General features: G+C 37.2%; 1 protein-coding gene across 13 annotated transcripts in view; it reads left to right on the top strand.

Moving 5' to 3' along the window:
* Window positions 1-20,390, top strand: part of LTBP1 (latent transforming growth factor beta binding protein 1) — a 424,584-nt gene that overhangs the window by 339,430 nt on the left and 64,764 nt on the right. For all 13 annotated transcript variants that reach the window (XM_030857973.3, XM_030857970.3, XM_030857967.3 and 10 more), the window contains one exon: window positions 5,413-5,538. In XM_030857973.3, coding sequence (XP_030713833.1) covers window positions 5,413-5,538 — 126 coding nt within the window. The remainder of the gene's footprint in view (window positions 1-5,412; window positions 5,539-20,390) is intronic.

Genomic DNA, 20,390 nt, shown 5'->3' with positions numbered 1-20,390 from the left:
GCTTTTTTTTTTTTTCCTGATCCCTGTTTTTATCCAGTATCCAGCTTCTCCTCTCCCCCAAAAACCTCACTAATGTTTTGGTCACAATTATAGAGGACAGGATTTTATGTTTTTTCAAAGTGCTATCATGTTTAATCTCCTAAACAGCAGTCCTCCTCCCCTCATCTGTGGTTTCACCTTCTGCAGTTTGTTACCCACAGTCAGCTGCAGTCAGAAAATATTAGGTAGAAAATTCCAGAAACAATTCACAAGTTTTAGATTGCTCACTGTTCTAAGTAGTGTAATGAAATCTCGTTCCATCCCATTTCATCCCACCCGGAGCACGTATCATCCCTTTGTCCAACGTGTCTCATCTGTTAGTCACTTAGTAGCCATCTCCGTCGTCAGATCCACTGTCGAGGTATCACAGTTCCTGTGTTCCAGTAACTCTTATTTTACCTAATAATAGTTCCAGAGCACAAGGGTAGTGATTCAGCAATTTGGATATACCAAAAAGAAGCCATAAAGGTGCTTTTTTTTTTTTTTAAATGAAGAGGTGAAAGTTCTTGACTTACTAAGGAAAGAAAAAAAATCATGTGTTGAGGTTGCTAAGATCTATGGTAAGGACAAAGAGAGAAAAAGAAATTTGTTCTAGCTTTGTTGTCACCCCTCAAACTGCAAAAGTTACGGCCACAGTGCATAAGTCCTTAGTTAAGATGAAAAAGGCATTAAATATGTACAATAAGATAATGGAAAGAGAGAGAAATTACATTCACATAACTTTTATTACAGTATTCTGTTATAATTCTATTTTTAGTTAGTGTTGTTAATCTCTTACTGGGCCTAATTTATCAATTATACTTTATTATATGTATGTATAAGAAAAAAGTAGTATATATACGGTTCAGGCCCACCCATGGTTTCAGGTATCCACCAGAGGCCTTATAATGTATCCCCTGGGGGTAAGGGAGGACTGACTGTACAGTGGACACAAGGTACTAATAAGAACACAGTACCAATCACAGCACAGCTTTAACTGAATACCTACTATGTACCAGTTGCTGAATTACCTTACTTAATTTGTAAAGAATTGAAGAGGCAACTTTTCTTTTATCCATTTTGTGCATGAGTAACTGAAGCTCAGAGAAGTTAATTAGCATGTTCCTCACTAATAAGTAATTGAACTGAGATTTGAACCCAAGATCTTTCCCCACTATTTTCTCTACATTGCCATGCCAATTATTGTTACACTTATAGCCAAAGGAAGGAAGACAATGAGATTCAGTGAATTTTTTTTTTCCCACTGTAACACATTGAGTTATTGTTGATGCTGGGGTTAAAAAATCAGATTGTCTAGATCATTTGTTCCATCATTTTTAGCTACACCTAACTGCCCCACAAGTTTTCCTATAATTATTAGTCTTAATAAATCCATGCCTTTTTTCCCATTGAAAACTCAAACTTACCTGTACTCTTATTTATTTCTAATACTGGATAAATTTTTTTTTCTCATTGTTCCTCCGCCATTATGGACTGTAGTGTATCCCAAAGTACATATAAATAAAAGCTTGTTGGAGTCATTTTTTATCCATTGCTACTGGACATGTATGACTTTTTTGTTCTCGATTGTCATAAATTATATCCCTCTCACGTGTCCCAAATCTCAGTATCCTTAAAAGGGAATATGGTGTCTATTCTCTTAGTTGTGAATATTATACTCTGTGTATCATTATCTACACTCAGCTTTGTGTCCCTGAGATACAAAAGACATGGGCCTTTGCCTTACTGATCCCAAGATTTAAATATACTGCAGTTTGTACCTCATTTGATATCATATATTTATTTACCTTCAAGGTGAATTTAAATTTTTCAGTATTTCCAATACAGAAATTAAATGTGCTTGGATTTAATGTAGTTGAGAAGAAAGGTTTGAATTATAAATTTATGTGACAATATTTCCATTTGGGGTCTTTTACATCTTAATAAAATCTTGATTTATATAAAAATGCCAAGAGATACCCCCCCAAACCACCTGAATCCTGTTTTTATTACAGACATTTGGGCTTAGAAGTAATATTTTTTCTGTTTCCTCTTGTCACAAATTTTTGACCAAATAGAGGTAAAACCAAGTCTTGTATAAAGAGACCATGATTTCATATTGCAAATTATATGCACTTCTAGAGTTAAAGTGCATAAAACTCATTTAGCCATCTGAGTAATTAATTATACTGTCTTCTCTCCGTATATTAAATTTGTGTTTGTGATTTGATAGGAACTCATATGTGACTGCTCCAAACATATGATGTTTTATTGACTATAAATCATTATTAAATTGACTTTGTTCTCAGTCACGTCGGTGATTCCTGATTTCCAGAATAAATTAATGTCTGCTTGAAAAACTGATATCCAAACGAATGAAAAATATTCCTGAAGCGGGATAGAGACCATTTAAAAAATACTATCTGTGAATATGCTCCGTCACCCACCTTCTCTGATTAGAGTCTGTTTATAATACCATGTGCACTCACCTTGTTTTGAATCATCTCTCTTTGCCACATCACTGGAGGCAACTTTGTGATCCTTCGCTCTGCCTGAAGTTAGTAGCCTACTTCTATCTAATCCCATGATCGTGTCAGCATTCTGTACATGGGTGTAGATTTCAGAGTTTGTTTTAATGCTGAAAACATAATTGATGACAATGTGAATAACCGTGGAACATATTTGAATAATAATGCATGATAGGCATAAACTTTAAGCCTCACCTAATAATCTGAAGATAGTTCCATATTCAGGAAGGCATTTTCAATTGAAAGTGTAAGAATCTCTTCCCCCAGCAAAGTTAACGATGTCATACAGACAGCATGGAAATTCTATGTTAATACTCTCTTTAGGAATGTGGCAGCATACATTTGATCTTCAGAACACACTCAGTTTCACGTTTTGACTTACACGTGCCAAATTGTGAATTTCTGTGGAATCTTGGACCTATGAAAGAAACCCAACTTAAATATAGTCTGGCTTTCAGCAGAGTTACTAGCAGCATAGTTTAGAAATGCCTCAATAAGTGCAACCCAAATTGAATGCATATGTTTCTCTGGTTCCAGATATTTGTGTTGTTCTTTCTTGGTGGTTTCCTGGAAAAAAGTCTGGGAATTCATCTTCAGTTCCTGTCATCAGACTTTTTAGACAATTATTTGTTAATCAGTGACTTCTCTTTAAGCAAGAAGTTTATGCTCATTCTTCCCCATGCAAAGTTGCAAAAGTCTGACAGCTTTTATAGGGCCATATTGAGTCACAGATAAAATAAGGAGGTGGTCTCGGATAACCTCTAGGGCTCTACAAGATGGATATCGACCTGGGACTTGATCTCCAGGCCAGTGGAAGTTTATGGCACTTTGTTGCCCAGGTAGAGGGCAACAGATTCTAGGCAGCAGATTGGAAAGAAAGAATGGAGCTAACGGGTAAAAGAAGGTCAGAGTTCAAGAAAGATCACAACCTAAGGTATTATCAGTAGGTAGCGAGGAAACACAGAGGATACCAGAGATTTTATAAAAGAAGTGACGAATTTCACAGAGTGGAATCATGTTGAGAAATAGTAAAGTAGGAAATGATTCATTGCTCTTCCTTGAAATATTTTAGTGACAATTAGAAGAATGGGAGAATTGTTAAGAAAATGAGTGATTCCTATTTGATTTCTTAGTTGGGTTCAGCAGTAGATAAGCCAGTTAGCCTGAAATATATGGCAGAAGGAAGGGTAAAAAGTTCAGGCTTAATACAGAGATGGCTAAATCAGTAATATTGCCGGAATTCCTATTACACAGTGAGATCAACAGGGCAAAAAGAAGAGCCCCAGGAGATCCTGGATACGGGGAAAGGGATGACTCTCTGGAGGAGGTGAGCTGCCGGGTTGGTGGCTAAGCATGTTCTAGAGGTCACTAGGAAGGTCCCATCATCTGTACCTTTCCCATGTTCCCATTAAGCTTTACAGTTATTCATGTTGGTTCCTGCCTCCCCTGTGAGCTTCATAATGGCAAGGGCCTCTTCCTACTCAGCCTTCTCATAGGAAGCCTTCAGCCAAAGTTTTTAATTGAATTAAAGATGGATTTTTAAGAGGATATGTTGAGGACCTCTTTAGCAAGAGATAAAGAGGAGGACCTAGGAGACTTCAGAAAGATAGGAAAATGACCTTAGTAGGGCTAGCGCCTGGATGGTGCCAAGGACCTGGGATACTTTTTATGACCCCCAATTAACTAAGAGAGCCTCAATCAATCACTCTTCAGTTATTAGAGAATGAACAAAACTGTGACATTTTTTGGTGGGCAAACATTCATAGTACACTGTTCACTTGCTGTGCTAGGAGTTGGGGACTCAGAGTTAAAATACGCAGTTCTCCTTAAGAAGCAGTCAGTGCAAGAGGGACACAGATGAGACAAACAGCAGTTAAAATGCAGTGCGCATAGGCAGTTGCATGTGTCAGCACCATTGTGAATAGGTGAACCATTCTCCATGATTCCTTATGTTGTCCACTGTGGGCACTCTTAGCCAGTATAACTAGGATTAGTTTGAAAGAACACTGCATTTACACCAAATACCTCAGGCATTATCAGTGTTTAGGAGTGATCATCACCCTGGCTACAGGGAGCATGATCATTCTTCATTGAGGGCAAGCAGAGTATGAGATGGTCAACACAACTACAGCATGATTTGTTCATGGTAGTAGTCGCTACCACTTTTTGACTCTTGGTTGTGTTGGGTACTACATTAAATAGCGCCTGATGCTCATTCACTAATTTCATCATCACAGAGCTGTGCCAATATTAAGACTTTGCCTTGTATAAAAGGCCTTTTTCTTGTACTTTATTTCTTGTATCCATTTTCAGTGAAATATAGATTGTAGTCTATTTCATTTGTATATTCAGACATCTGAGAAGTGCCATTTTTGAGCCAAACACTGTAAGACACGTCCAGCCTTGCCCTTAAGAAGTTCACGTCCCAGGGATGGATAGGCATGGACGTGGGGAGACGTACAGCCCACAGGAGAGTTGTCTGCATGGTGGTGGGAGGGGACAAAGGACAGCACAGTATTCACACTGAAGAATATTTCACAGAGGATTTATTTGACTGTAGACCCTCAAGCCTCCAATATGTCTTTTAAAAAAAGGGTACCTTTGGGTTGAAACTATGAAACTGCTTTTTTTAATTTTAGGTTGAAAATGGTTTGAACATTGGCTAGTTCCTGTGATTCATCCTAAGTAGTTTCTCTCCGCTGACAGTCCAACTTGTCTTGTGGTCTGGTGTGCGTACAGACTGAATAGTTGTACCATCAAAGAAGTGTCTGACCACGTTGCAATAGATTTTTCTTCCTGTATGTCTGGTATCATAAGAAAACAAAACAGATTTTTTTCAAGTATGTGGAACTCTTCTCGATTCCAGATATTAATGAATGTGAACAGCCTGGACTCTGTGGTCCTCATGGAGAGTGTCTCAACACAGACAGTTCTTTTCACTGCGTCTGCGAGCAGGGTTTCTCAATCTCTGCAGATGGACATACATGTGAAGGTAAGACAAACCATAAGACATCACATAATTATTGCATGATAAAGCAGAGAGGAGATCACTCTCTATTTCAATAGGCAAAGGCTCTGAGACACTGAAAGACACGCATGATTTAAGGCCTTAGAACATGTAGGCACCAAGATGACCCCTACCCGAAATCACAGCTCGGGGTGGCTGGGATTTACAAACAGGATAAACGGCCATTATGATGGTGAAAATACTCACAGGTGATTCCACTACTGGTACTGAATTAACAAGTCAAAATGTGTGGGAGGTGATGATTTTAGGTGCGCATGGGGGACCTAAAGGAAAACGGGGACAACATCCTGATGTAACTCGAGACTCTGCCAGTTACTCTGCCAGTAAGTCACCTCAAGGGCTCACCAGTCAAAGCCATTGCTCCAGTTTTGATTATGCTTCATATAGACCATCTGAATCATTCTGTTTATAAAAATGCCTTGCTTGATTTTTTCTCTGCACCACTGTCAGCAGAGATTTTCCAGAGTTATTCCTCTAATATCCTTAGCTCTAAGCCAGTATATTTTCTTATCTATCAGTATTTGTTATGTCCTAAAAGCTAATTAACTTGTAAGATGTTAAGATAACACTGTGGGCTTCCCATTGGCAACCTCTGTACGTTTGCAGGGATACAGCACTGGTTATATTCATAAGATTTATATCTTGATGACTTATTATAGTTTGATAAATTGAGGAATAATTCATCTGAACTTTTATAAAAGTAAACCGAGAAGATTCCTATAATCATAATTTTAATCCATCCCTTTGTGAATCTAGGTTATCAAAACCCAGCTATGTTTTAAAGAAGTATGAAGGTTTTGTTCTGGGCCTATGATAGGATCCAAATGCTTTGCTCTAAAAAATAGTGCAGCAGGAAGTGTGTGCTCTCCTTACCCATACCACAGTGGAAACAAGCCGAGGAACGGCAACCAGGTTCATCTGAAACTAATTATTATATTGGGAAGAATAAACTGATCTTATAAAAAGCAGGAGATTGTTGAAATTGCTCTCTTGCTGAGCAGACAAAACATTGATACCAGATTTGGTTTCAAGTGAAAGAGAGATAGTGCAGGGTGGGGTTTAAACAAGCAGATTCTGAGGGGTTTGAAAGTGATCAAAAGTGGGGAAATGGAGAAAAACATCATAAAGATGGCCATGAGAGGTTTACTCCATGATTCAGTGGTTCAAGTTTTAATTAGTTTTATATTTAGAGCTCTTAAGAAAGACAGGGCATGAATGCATACATTCTGGGGGGATCACGGTATTCCCTGGTGGAGGGAATAGGGTGCTAGCCCATCTGAGTCACGGACGAAACGAATTTGCAGAATGCACATTTCCCTGCCTTCTAGAAAGGTGCAGGTTTGCTTCTTCAGCTAGCTCTAAAACATGGTTAGTAAGGGCTTCCTTTGCTGAAAAATGGTCCCAGTTACAACTGCCAATAGCTGTGCCATGCAAAAACTATATTCAGAAAAAATGTAAGTCACCTCAAGGGCTCACCAGTCAAAGCCATTGCTCCAGAAGACTATACCAATATAAGCATATTCCATTTATTTTTTCTTTTGTACTTTATAATTTGTCTTTAATTCTGTATCTTTTAAAATCCTGATTTCTGCAACTCCAGAGTTACATAATCATGCTAATTTAGTTGCAGTTCTAATTTTGTTAGTCATTTACTTGGCAGAGATTTTAATTTTAAAATGTGTTTTTAGAAAACTTCCAGTGCTTTGTAAATTACTGTACTTTAGTATACTGTCTTTGACACTTGTTTCATATTTTTTACTCCAGAATCTGGATAGTTTTACAAAAGTAAAAAAGTAGATAATTTAGAATATTGTTCTGATATATGGCAGTATAACTAGAAAGCTCCCTAATTATTAGGCATGTTAATCTCTTTTTAGAATAAGCTTTGCAAGATTTTCATTTTTTGTGGTCTTAATCCAATATATTAAACTGGTCCAAATTTTCTGTTGTTGGACTTAGTCTGAAACTTGTGACAGTAGCAGTATGTCCTGATTCTACCTTTGGCGGCGGTGTAGGACGAAGCTAGTCCATGTGATGGGAATTTAACTATGGAGGTGATGTGCATAGGACTTGAATTAACATTGAGAAGTGGCTGGCACCCTTATTTCATGCCCATCTACCAGCTTACTTCCGAACTTCTAATTAAAGCAGTTGAAGCCACCTGGATGTGTCAGGGCTGGCATACCCTGCTTTAAGCAGGGCTGAAGGAATCCCACCCAGATGAGGGAAGGAGGGTCCTTCCCTGATTTCCTATGACTTGGAGAGCTGTCAGCATCTCTGCACAGTTATTGAACCACAACGAAGAGGTGTACTCTTCAACATGAACTGTCTCAGGTATCAAGTAGCATGGCCGATTCTTTGGAAATACAAACAGCACCACTGGCTCCTTCCTTTCCCTTATGTATGTGCCGCTCTGGGAGCACGTATGTGGGAGAGGATGGAGAAGCATCTTGTTTTTCCCACATGAGATAAAGAAGAACAACAGTGTCATTTGAAGTTTGAGTGGAGTGGGAAGGAAGTGATGGGTGAGCAGCTATTTATTTATTTATTCATTCCCTCAGCAGTGACAGAGTGCCTGTCTTATGCCAGGCACCATAACCGTTCCGAGGGCAAGACACACACTGTTCTTGTCCACATGGAGCCTACATTCTAGGAAGGGATTCAGGGATCAATAAGTAAATAGTACATATAGAAAATTACGTTGTTTTAGTTAAATAATATAACATGGTTATACTTCATGGATATAAATAAGTGCAGGGTATGGCATGCCATATATAATTTATAATGCACAGGGTTTTTTTTCCCCAAGTCCTACATGTGGATGTCAGGAAAGTGCAGGGGAGCAGGACCCTTCTGGTTTACTTCCACCTCGGTAGTTCTCGGTAATTCTTTCTTTTCTTCTCATAACTGCAGTTCATCTTTTCCTGCCACCTCCTGCACCCTCTAGCCAGAGCTTTTATTTTGTGTAGGAAAACGAAGGAAATTTTTCTTCTTTCATTCAGCTCACTGTTTTATATTTCAATTTATCTTATCGATTTGTTTTAAAAAGTTACACTTCTTTGGCTCCTTCATTTTTCCCCACTTTTTAAATTGCAGCGTTTTAATTCTTAGGAATAATATGTATCATCCCGTTTATAAGCTGACTCAGGGTTTGGTTTCTTCATCATCAGAAGAATGTGAGTGAGTGGGAGGAAGAATAGGGAAACTGGTGACTGTATCCTTAGTGTCACCATGTCTGTCCCCTGACTCCCATAGAGAAATGCCTCCTGGCCTCTGACTTGGCATCACTCCATCCACGTGCCTCTGGGCAGGCTGCTCTTGGCCAGGCATGGCTGTGCTCTCCCAGTTGGGTGTCCAGGTTGACTGAGACCTTGTATGACAACAAGTAGAATTGGGGACATTGGGCATCTCTAGACCCCACTGTGCTTTCTAGTCTGTTCACATAATAGACTGGGCACACTGGTCTAGCAGGGACCTCAGAGGAGCCCGGCAACACAGAGGGAGCGTTGGTGACTTACGGAACCTGCTTAGTCATGGCTAATTAGGCCTCCAAACCATGACCAAAATAATTCCCTAAAGCCCTGTCCTTTAGAAAGAAGCCTCATTCATTCATGCGTTTGACAAATATTTATTACGTGTGTGCTAGGTACTGGCCACTCCTCTAGGAACTGAGGCTGTGTCAGTGAACAAAAAAAGATTCCCAGTTTCTTGGAGGCAATAAACTAATAAGCAAACTATGTAATATGCTAGACAGTGATAAACCCCATGAAAAAGAGTGGAGTAATGGGGTTCTGAGGTCTAGAGAGAAGAATGGAAGCTGGTACAATTCAGACTAGGGTAGTCACAATGGGCTGTTCTGCCTCTGTAATGTGGGTTAATGAAAGTAATACTAAAATTGTGTCTGAGTAACAGATAAAGCCATATCAAGTGCCTTTCTTTTTCAAACTGATCATCTCCTGGCTAAGTGATAACAGCCTGTCAATAAATAGACAAGAGGACATGAGCTTATCTGCTAAAGACCTTTCTCCAATTACCAACATGAGTTCTGTTGTCCAGACAGGGGAATAAAAACTCAGAGTACAACACCAAGAGCAAACCCTAATGTGAATTCTCGGCTTTGGGTGATCATGATGTGTCAGTGTAGGTTCATCAGTACAAATGGAGCCCTCTGGTGGGGGATGTTGACAGTGGGTGACGCTAGGGGAGGGTTTTGGGAAAACAAGGGGAATATGGAAACTTTCTGTGAAATTTTACTGTGAACCTGAAACTGCTCTTTAAAGTCTGTTTTTAAAAATCAGGTCTTCCTGGCATTACCTGTTTTTCATCAGAAAAAAACAAAACATCAAAACCTTTAAGTTCAAGTCTATATTCGACTGCTATCTTTTTCTCCCCTGAATTTTGTTGTTTATTTCTCACTTTTCAAAATAATACCCCCGATGGAGTATGTGATCAGGAACTTCTCTCATATTCAAAACAACTCTCATATTGATTTAAAAATTGAGAACTATAGGATTGGAAGGGGACTTCTTAGAACATCTAGGCTGAACTCTGAATCCCAAAGCACTCAAATCAAGCTGTAAAGGCTCTAATCCTGTAACCTATTTAGATATCTACTATAAACCACTTCTTGCTAACTCATTCATTTGGAAGGGAAAACACAACAAATGCAAGTGGTAAGGATGGCTAGTTTCTTGAAGTTGACTGAGAACAGTGATATCAGAAAGATTAAAAGAAGTTGGGTCCAAACTCTTAGGCCAATTTTGTGTTCGCTGGGAACCAGAAAATACAGTAAAGGCAACCTTTGCCAAATCAAAGAAATAAAAACGAACTGGGAGCTAGTGTGGTTTTGTTTTCAGACTTTGAGGTACATTTTCTATGAACAGTGTAGAAAGAAAGTATAAAACCATTGTTGACAACACTCCAAGGCAGTTGGTGGTTTTGTGGCATGGAGATAGAACTTTATGTCTATCACCGAAGAGAAAATATTTTTGAAAATGACTTAGCCAAGTAGGACGTTGAAGTACCCTGACACAATAATATATTACATCTGGCTGCTTGGCGCAAAGATTTTTAGGGTTTTTTTTTTTAGTACTTTTAGAGTTGGAAACTGAAAAGCCCAGTAAGAGAACACAGCCGGAGTGTTGCTTTTCTAAAGACAGGGAATTCAGCTTAACAACAGGATCCTTTCCCTCCCTTGTGTAAAAAAGGATCAGACAACATTCCAGGTAAGGAAGGGAAGTGGCCTCTTGCTGTAAAGGCTACTGTTCTTCACACTCACTCCTCCTGTGAATGTACTTCTGCAGAAGTGAATGAAATGGATGATCAAATCATTAGGGAGAGAGCTGAGGAAATCTTGCTGGAATAAGCTGCTTTTGGACCTGGAATACATATTTTCCATGCATTGTTTGATTGTCCTCCATATATGAACATTTTTATAAAGAAATTCATAATGGTAGCAAAAAAAATTCAAGAGCTCTTCCTAAGCCTTTTATCGCTGCTGACCTTTTAAAACCCCAGAGCTATGGAAAATCATCTGTTATTAGAAGAAGTAGACACTTTTCCTTGCAGCCAAAAAAATAGACATGAAACTGCCAGAAAGGGAAGTCTGTGAATAGGCGGGCTGCCCCTCACACTTCCTACTGTGGCCCCCCCTCCCCCAGCTCATGTCTGGGGCACCAAGAGCTTCCTGCATCTACTTTGACCAGTCTTTTGATGTCATCAACAACCCAAGTTCTTGAGAGATCATGGAAGGTTGTTGTGAATAATATTTTTATACTTTAGACCTACATTGTAATGCTTAATATATCGATTCCAGAATCAGTTACTTTTTAGGCACCTAACAGAGAATATCATATGGTTGTCTTGGACGCCCAGTGTGAGTGGACCGGAGATATTTCACATGTCTGATTGCATGACTTTATTAAAACAACAGCAGTAATAGTAATAGCCAGCGTTCACTGAGTTCTTGTTAGGAGCCAGGCACTATGCTAAGCGTGTTGTACCCATTTTCTCTTTTAATCTTCACAACAAACCTATAGGTAGGTTAAGTACTAATTGGTATGCTTTTGGCTGCAATGAGCAGCTTACTATAAAGAAATTTATTACACTAATAAGAAGTGCAGAGATTGTCACCTCTCATCTACTGTAGGTCTTTATTTAACGTCACCTTCTCAGTAAGCCCTTTTTTTTCTCATTTTTTTTTAAGTATAGTTGACTTACAATGTTGTGTTAATTATTGCTGTACAGCAAAGTGATTCGGTCATACATATATATATACATTCTTTTTCATATTCTTTTCCATTATGGTTTATCATAGGATATTGAATATAGTTCCCTGCGATATATAGTAGGACCTTGCTGTTTATCCATTCTATATATAATAGTTTGTATCTGCTAATCCCAAACTCCCAATCCATCCCTTTCCCACCCTCCTCCTGCTAGGCAACCACCAGTCTATTCTCTATGTCCCTGATTCTATTTCTCTTTCATAGGCAGGTTCATTTGTGTCATATTTTTGATTCCACATATAAGTGATATCATGCGGTATTTGTCTTTCTCTTTCTGACTTACGTCACTTAGTATGATAATCTCCAGTTGCATCCATGTTGGTGCAAATGGCATTCTTTTGTTCTTTTTTATGGCTGAGTAGTATTCCGTCGTATATATGTACCACATCTTCTTTACCCATTCATCTGTCAGTAAGCCCTTTTCTAACCACCCTTTCTCACCTTCACTCACCCCCAACATTCCCGTTCCCTGTTTTTTTTTTAAACTACTTTATTCTCCTTCTGTGTCTTATCTATTATTTATTGTCCGACCCCCCTGCTAGACTCTAAGGCTGATAAGACTTAGGAATCTTCATCTGTTTTGTTCACTACTTTGTGCCATTAGTTAGGGCCCAATAAATACTTTGTGAACGAATGAAGGGATGATGAACTGTCTGTAACTCATCCTGGACTGTCAGGAAACAGACATAATTGAGTGTGTTGTGCACTTCTGCGAAGGCTTCCCTTTTTTTTTGAGGATTTCATTCCCTAAAGCACACCCTGCTTAGTATTTGGTGCAGCAGTGGTTAAGACGTTAGGCTGTGGAGTCTGAGTATACATGGGCTTGAACTCTTGCTCCAGCACTTCCAAGCTGTGTGGACTTGAGTAAGATGCTCACGTGCCTCAGTTCCCCACTGCATGATGAGGATAAAATACAGCACCTACGTGGAGTTTGTTGGGAGAGGTAAGTATGTTGGTATGTGTTGGCAAGTATCAACTTAGAATGCAGCCTGGCCCCTAGAACGTGCTCGATGAATGTGAATTGTTAGTATTTTAGCACTTCTTACATGGGCACTCTAGTTATTGCTGTTTGTTTCCCTTAACATGTGGGCACCTAAAAGGAAGGGGACATTTAACATCTATTTATTTTTATATGATCTGTGCTTAGCAAATATACAACACACAGTTGTATTGTTTGTGAATTAAACTGTCTGATACTTCTAAGTCCAGGTCTGGATATAAACAAATTACTATATTTTCTCCATTTTTAAACCCCCAATTTTATTAAAGTCATGTAGAATATGGTACAGTAACTCATTTATACATAATTTGCTTTAAATTCCTCACCTTTTGTGTTCCCTAAGCATTACATGTGACTAACTTTCCCCATTCACCTCTGAGGTATTTCAAGTTTTTAAGTGTGTGATGTGTCAATTGCCAGTAAACTGATCACTCATGCAAATGCTTATTTTGCATTTAAGTATTGACATTGTTATTTCTAGAGGTACACTGTCTATCTTCTGTGGTCTCATAACTAATCTTTCTTGGCCTCCTGTTTGAATATAGAAAGAGAAAAATTAGAATAGTGACAAAAAATGGGAATTTTTTTGGCTGATCTCATATTGCCTCTGGGGCCCAAGTGTCAAAAAGATGAATCTGGGGTTTGATGTATTTGGCCTGTGCTTAGCGTTTTCTCCCAGTCTCACTGGCAGCACCTCTTAGTGTAAGAGACACTATATGAAAAGGGAAAATGTACAGCATGACTCTGAAGTTAGAATGAGATATTTTTGAGAAAAGCTCAGGTGTTAAAATGTAAAACCACTAAATGAATGCAGAGATAATCCAAACGGTTATAAATTGACCTGATAAGACAAAACATTGCGTTTTAAAAACTGATACAAGGTAAAAACACACAGAGTATCTTTTTTCAAGTAATTGTGGCAGAAGAAATATGCAATTGGAGTTCAGGATATTTTCCACGAATATCTAAAGAACTTTTTCTTAATGGCATGGAATTTATTCAAAATGGAGAATTTATTCAAACACTCCACTTTTTGTGGTATGCTATTATATGATGGTAAACGAGGGTTATTCTTTACCTTTGGGAGTAGAAAAGTGTTTTTCAAAAGCTTTCATCCAGTTTCTTCTCTTTAAATTTTTAGAAATGTTTTTTTCTGTGGCAAATTCAAATCCTTCTCATTCAGTTTCCCAGTTTTTATATAACATTTTTTCAGTCCATCGTGGGAAGAAATAGGAAGAAAATGGCTTTTTAAGTTGAGAAATCACTTTGATTCTCTTTCTTTAGAAAGAAGCATGGATGATTTATTGTGTTTACAAGTTTTGCTTTTGTGAAAAGAAGTGTTTGGTGTCTCATTAAAAATATACTACCTTTTCAACTTAACTCAGTTTTTCCTTTAAATGTCACAGATACTCAGTTTTGGATTTTCACCGATAATACGAGGTTTTATCGTAATTGAACAAACATCTGGTGCTTGCAGTGGCTTCCCCAGGCAGCGCCTCTTCCCTCCACCTGTGTCTCCGTTTTCTGAGGGGAAAGATCTGTACCCAGTGCAAACTGCAGGCTTTCAGAGCTGTTTAATGACACAGATGCCCTTTGCAGCTACAGAACCTGAGGAGAAGTGAGACAGACCACTTTCCCCATTTTCTTAGTCTTTCACTGCATGAGTTTGTTAATACGGTTTGGAATGTGAAAGCCAAAACACTCTTCTGAAGTTTTTTCTAAAGCAGTTGACCTAAAATTATTTCATTCATGAGGATTTTCATCCTTGGCCTTATTTTGAATAATAGAGATAATCTTCTGTACATTTATTCCACTTCCTTGTCTTCAAAAGCCAAATGGAAATGAGAAGGGACATAATTTAAATACTTGAAAAATTCTTAGGACTTTTTGGGGTCTTAAAAAAAAACCACAAAATTTAAAAACTCATTAATTTTATATTTTACCCTCATGTAGAAGAATATTTACTAGCTGTATTAATTTTAAACTTATGAAAGAGCATGTGGGGTAGAGAAAGAGAGAACTAGGAGCCCACTCTCAGCAGTTCAGATGCACGTGGGAGGGAGTGTTGCCAGTAAGGGCCTGGGGAGCTGTACTGATCCAGATCAATCATCATTAATGCTTAATAGTCAAATATGACCTCCCTTTGCACATCACATGTTTCTGTTTAAATATTCATGATTCCTAAAACCCTATATCCTGGAATATTAGGATTCCAGTCTGTTCTGAACATAGAGCAATGCTGTTATAATTCTAAGAAAATGATTTAAAAATTCATTCCATAGTAATTCTCCATCACCTTCTACGAGACAAAAAATAGTAGCATAGTCTGGACAGTATTCAAATGATTCCCTTGACTTGCAGTGGGTCACATAGAAATGTTAAAATTTTAAGAAAAGATGTATTGTGTTACATCGGTTCTCTTATTTTCACCTGTATTCCTACTTAAGAAAAAACAAAAAGAAAAATAATGACTTCATTTGCATATGGAAGGAATTTAAGTGTCAGAGTATTTGAATGGCTTACAATGGACGGGTAGCGAGTGGTGACCAGGATTGCTACTTAGAGTCCCTTAATATTTTAGTCTAATAAGTATATATCTCTTACCAAGGAGAAAGGGAGACAGAATGAGCTTTTGAATGTGTAAGATGGTCTTTAACCAGGAAATATAGCAGTGTGGATTGGCTTTTATTTTTTTTTAAGTAAATTTTTTAAATTGCTTAAAATATATAAAGAAAAGTGCATCAGTCATAAGGGTACTTTTGATAAACTTTTACAGAGTGAGCACACTTGGTAATGAGCCCCTTGAATGCTTTCTCAAGCTTCTTCCTGATTATTACCCATCCCCCTGCCCAATACCCGTACACAGCAGTAACCACCATTTTGTCTTCATTACCATGGCTTTGTTTTGCCTGTTTTGAACATTGTATCAGTGGAATTATGTAGTAGGTATTCATTTGTGTCTGGCTTATTTCAGTCAACATTATGCTTATAAACTTCACCTGTGTTATATGTAGCAGTACTTCATCTTCAGTGCTGTACAGTATTTCATTGTATGAATATACTACAATTATGTATCCATTCTACTGTTGATGGCCATTTGGATTTCTTCAAGTTTGGGACTGTTGTAAATAAAGCCTTAGTAATCTTGAACATACCTTTTGGTGGATGTAATCACTAATTTCTGTTGGATATTACCTGGTAGTGTAATTTATAGGTCATAGAACATATGTATGTCTCATTTTCATAAATACAGCCAGTTTTTCAGACTACCAGTTTACACTGCCACCGGTTAAGTTTGAGACTTCCAGTGCCACATCTTGTCAACAGTTGGAATTGTCAGTCCTTTTAAAGGTTAGCCATGCTGAGTAATGGTATCTCACTGTGGTGTCAATTTGCATTTCCCTTGTGAGGACTGATGTGCAACAACTTTTCATACCTTTATATTGGCTCTTTCAGAATTGTTTCATTTGTCTACTTCTGTATAACAAACCTCTTCAAAAGGAGGTACCCTACACAACAATTCTCTCCATGGTAACTTCAGTTGAACCCAAGTTCTTAATTTTAATGAAGTCCAGTGTTTTCATTATTTCATTTGAGATCAGTACTTGTTGTGTCCATAATCTTTGCAAACCCTGAAGTCATTATGATACCTTTTATATTTTCTTCTGAAAGCTTTATTTTATATTTTACATTTGGAATCTGTCCTTGCCATGAAATTGATTTTTGCATATGGTGCGAAATAGAGGTCAAGATTTATTGGGTTGGCCAAAAAGTTCGTTTGGGTCATGGTGCCATCTTCTGGAAAAACCCAAACGAATTTTTTGGCCAACTCAATACTTTTTTCCCATGTCCATTTGGGTCGTGGCTGTTTGAGAAGAGCAGCCTTTCCCCACTGATCTGCACTGGTAACTCTGTTATGAAGCGTGTGGTCAAATATATATGGGTCTATTTCTTCCTCATTCTATCCATAGGTTTACTTATCTACCCTTGCTCCAATAGCATACTCTCTTAATTACAGTGGCTTTATAATCAATTTAAATATATGGTGCTGCAAATTCTAAATTGTTATATTTTGTTGTCCACTGAGATTTTCAGGCCTATTCTTGGCCCTTTTCATTTCTATATAAGTTTTATAATCAGCTTATCAATTTTCACCAAAAAAAACTCTGCTGAGATTTTGTTTGGAATTGCATTGACTCAATAGGTCAATTTGGGAAGATTTCACATTTTACAATATTGAGTCTTCCAATCCATAAATAAGACATATCCCTCAATTTGTTTAGGTTTTCTTTCATTAATCTTGGTGTTTCGTTGCAGCTTTTTTGTGTAAGGTCTTACACAATATTTTTAGACTGATGCCTAGGTTTTTAATATTTTTGTACTGTAGTGAGTGGTATTTAAAGTGGGTTTTTTTACCTTTATAATTGTTTGTTACTAGTGCATAGAGCTACATTTGATTTTTGTACATTGACCTTGTATCTATTACCTTACTAAATTTACTTGTTATTTCTAGTAGTTTATCTGCAGATTCTTTTGGATTTTGTACATAAACCATTATGTTGTAGATGAAAAACTATTGACTTATTTTCTTTTGATAATTATACTTTTCTTATCTTAGTCTTTCTAGGACCTCTACTACATAAAGGTTGTGATAGCTAGCTTCTTTGTCTCATTCCTGATCTCAGCAGGGAAAGCATTTAATATTTAAGTATGGTGTTTGCCATACTTTTGTTTTTGTTTTTAATATGTACTCTTTATCAGATAAGGAAATTCTTTTTTATTTATGATTTGCTAAGTCTTTATTATGAATGGTTTTGAATTGTAATAGATGCTTTTTCTGTGTCTATTAAAAAAATTATTTTCTCCTTTATTCTGTTAATGTGAATTGCATGGACTGATTTGTTTAAACAAGATGAAAGTTTGTTTCTCTTTATGTAGCTATTCAAGACAAGTAATCGAGGGTTCAGAATGCAAGTGTACAGTGCTGGAACCCAGACAATTATCTGTTTTATTCTGCTCTCCTTGACATGTGGTTTCCATATCATGGTCCAAGATGGTAGCTCTAGTGGTCACCATCACATGCACATTCCAGCCATATTAATTTTTTTTTTTAGTGAAAATACCCTTGCATTCTTACAATAAACCCATTAGTCATGACGTATTAGCCTTCTTACGTATCCCTAGAGGCAAACTGATAACATTTTTTTTAGAATATCTACATCCGTGTTCATGTAAATTTTCCTTCCTCTTAATGTCCTGGTAAAGTTGTGGAGTCATGGTGGTTCTGGTTTCATAAAATAAGTTGAAAGTATCCCTTCTTTCGGTTTTTCTGAAAAAAGTATGTGTTAAATTGGTGTTACTTTTTCCTCGGATTCCTTGAAGAATTTACAGCTAAAGTCATTTGTGCCTGGAATTTTTGGTTTTGTTTTATTTTGGGGGTGTGTGTGTTATGAAAGTTTTTAAACTGTAGTTAAGATGTACTTAAAAGATAAAATAACATTGTTTTTTGACTTTTCATGTCAGTTTTGGTAAGTTTTGTTTTTCAAGGAATCTATACACTTTAGGTAAAATTTCCAGTGCATTGGCACAAAGTTGTTCTTAATATCATCTTCTTACCTCTTCCTAATGTCAGTAGAATGTGTAGTAATGCCTTCCATTTTTTATTTTAGTAATTTATGCTTTCACTATTTTGCTCTCAGTCTTCCTAGGGGGTATTGGTCTTTGCAAAGAAACAACTTTCTTTTGTTAAGTTTTCTTTGTTTGCGATTATATTAATTTCTGCTTTTATACTTTTTCTTTTTACTTTCTTGGGGTTTAATTTGTCCTTAATTCTAACTTCTTGTGATTGATCCTTGGATCATTGGATTTCAGACTTTTCTAATATATGTATTTATGACTAAGAATGGCTTTACTGCATTCACAAGTTCTGATGGCTTTTTGTTATTCAGATAAAAATATTTCAAGTCCATTGTCTTTTTTCTTTGACCAATGAATTATTTAGAGTTGTTTTGTTTAATATCTAGAAATTTATAGATTTTTACTTATATTTTTGTTATTAATTTCTCTAGTCAGCTAAACATACTTTCAATGACTTCAATCCTTAAAGTTTTTGGTCACTTTTAGTAACTATCCCTTGTGTACTTAAAAGCAATGTATATTCTGCATTTGGACCTGTGTATATTAATTGGGATCAGTTTGTAAATTGTGTTGTTCATATCATCTATATCCCTATTGGTTTTTTTCCTGCTTATTACATAATTTTCTGAGGGAGTATTTTATAATCTCCATTATTATGGAGATTTATGTTTCTAATTTTAGTTTTCTGGATTTTGTTTTATATATTTTCTGACACAGGAATTAAACATAGATTTTTGTATCTTCCTGGTGGATTGAACCTTTCATCCCTTTGAAATGTCACTATTTGTCTCTATCAGTGCATCTTACCTTTAAATCTACTTTATCTTTCATATAGCTACATATGCTTTCAGTTAAATTTTGCACAATTTATCTTTTTTTTTTAACATCTTTACTGGAGTATAATTGCTTTATAATGGTGTGTTAGTTTCTGCTTTATAACAAAGTGAATCAGCTATACATATACATATATCCCCATATCTCTTCCCTCTTGTGTCTCCCTCCCTCCCACTCTCCCTATCCCACCCCTCTAGGTGGTCACAAAGCACTGAGCTGATCTCCTTGTGCTGTGCTGCTGCTTCCCACTAGCTAGCTATTTTACATTTGGTAGTGTATATATGTCCATGCCACTCTCTCACTTTGTCCCAGCTTACCCTTCCCCCTCCCCATGTCCTCAAGTCCATTCTCTAGTAAGTCTGCGTCTTTATTCCCATCCTGCCCCTAGGTTCTTCATAACCTTTTTTTTTTTTTAGATTCCATATATATGTGTTAGCATATGGTATTTGTTTTTCTCTTTCTGACTTCACTCTGTATGACAGTCTCTAGGTCCATCCACCTCACTACAAATAACTCTGTTTCGTTCCTTTTTATGGCTGAGTAATATTCCATTCCATATATGTGCCACATCTTCTTTATCCATTCATCTGTCGATGGACACTTAGGTTGCTTCCATGTCCTGGCTATTGTAAATAGAGCTGCAATGAACATTGTGGTACATGACTCTTTTTGAATTATGATTTTCTCAGGGTATACGCCCAGTAGTGGGATTTCTGGGTCATATGGTAGTTCTATTTGTAGTTTTTTAAGGAACCTCCATACTGTTCTCCATAGTGGCTGTACCAATTTACATTCCCACCAACAGTGTAAGAGGGTTCCCTTATCTCCACACCCTCTCCAGCATTTATTGTTTGTAGATTTTTTGATGATGGCCATTCTGACTGGTGTGAGGTGATACCTCATTGTAGTTTTGATTTGCATTTCTCTAATGATTAGTGATGTTGAGCATTCTTTCATGTGTTTGTTGGCAGTCTGTATGTGTTCTTTGGAGAAATGTCTATTTAGGTCTTCTGCCCATTTTTGGATTGGGTTGTTTGCTTTTCTGTTATTGAGCTGCA

This window comes from Globicephala melas, chromosome 12 (genome assembly GCF_963455315.2).
Source record: "Globicephala melas chromosome 12, mGloMel1.2, whole genome shotgun sequence".
Taxonomy (NCBI): domain Eukaryota; kingdom Metazoa; phylum Chordata; class Mammalia; order Artiodactyla; family Delphinidae; genus Globicephala; species Globicephala melas.
The sequence above is the reverse complement of the archived record's forward strand: the minus strand, read 5'-3'. Positions and strand labels throughout refer to the sequence as shown.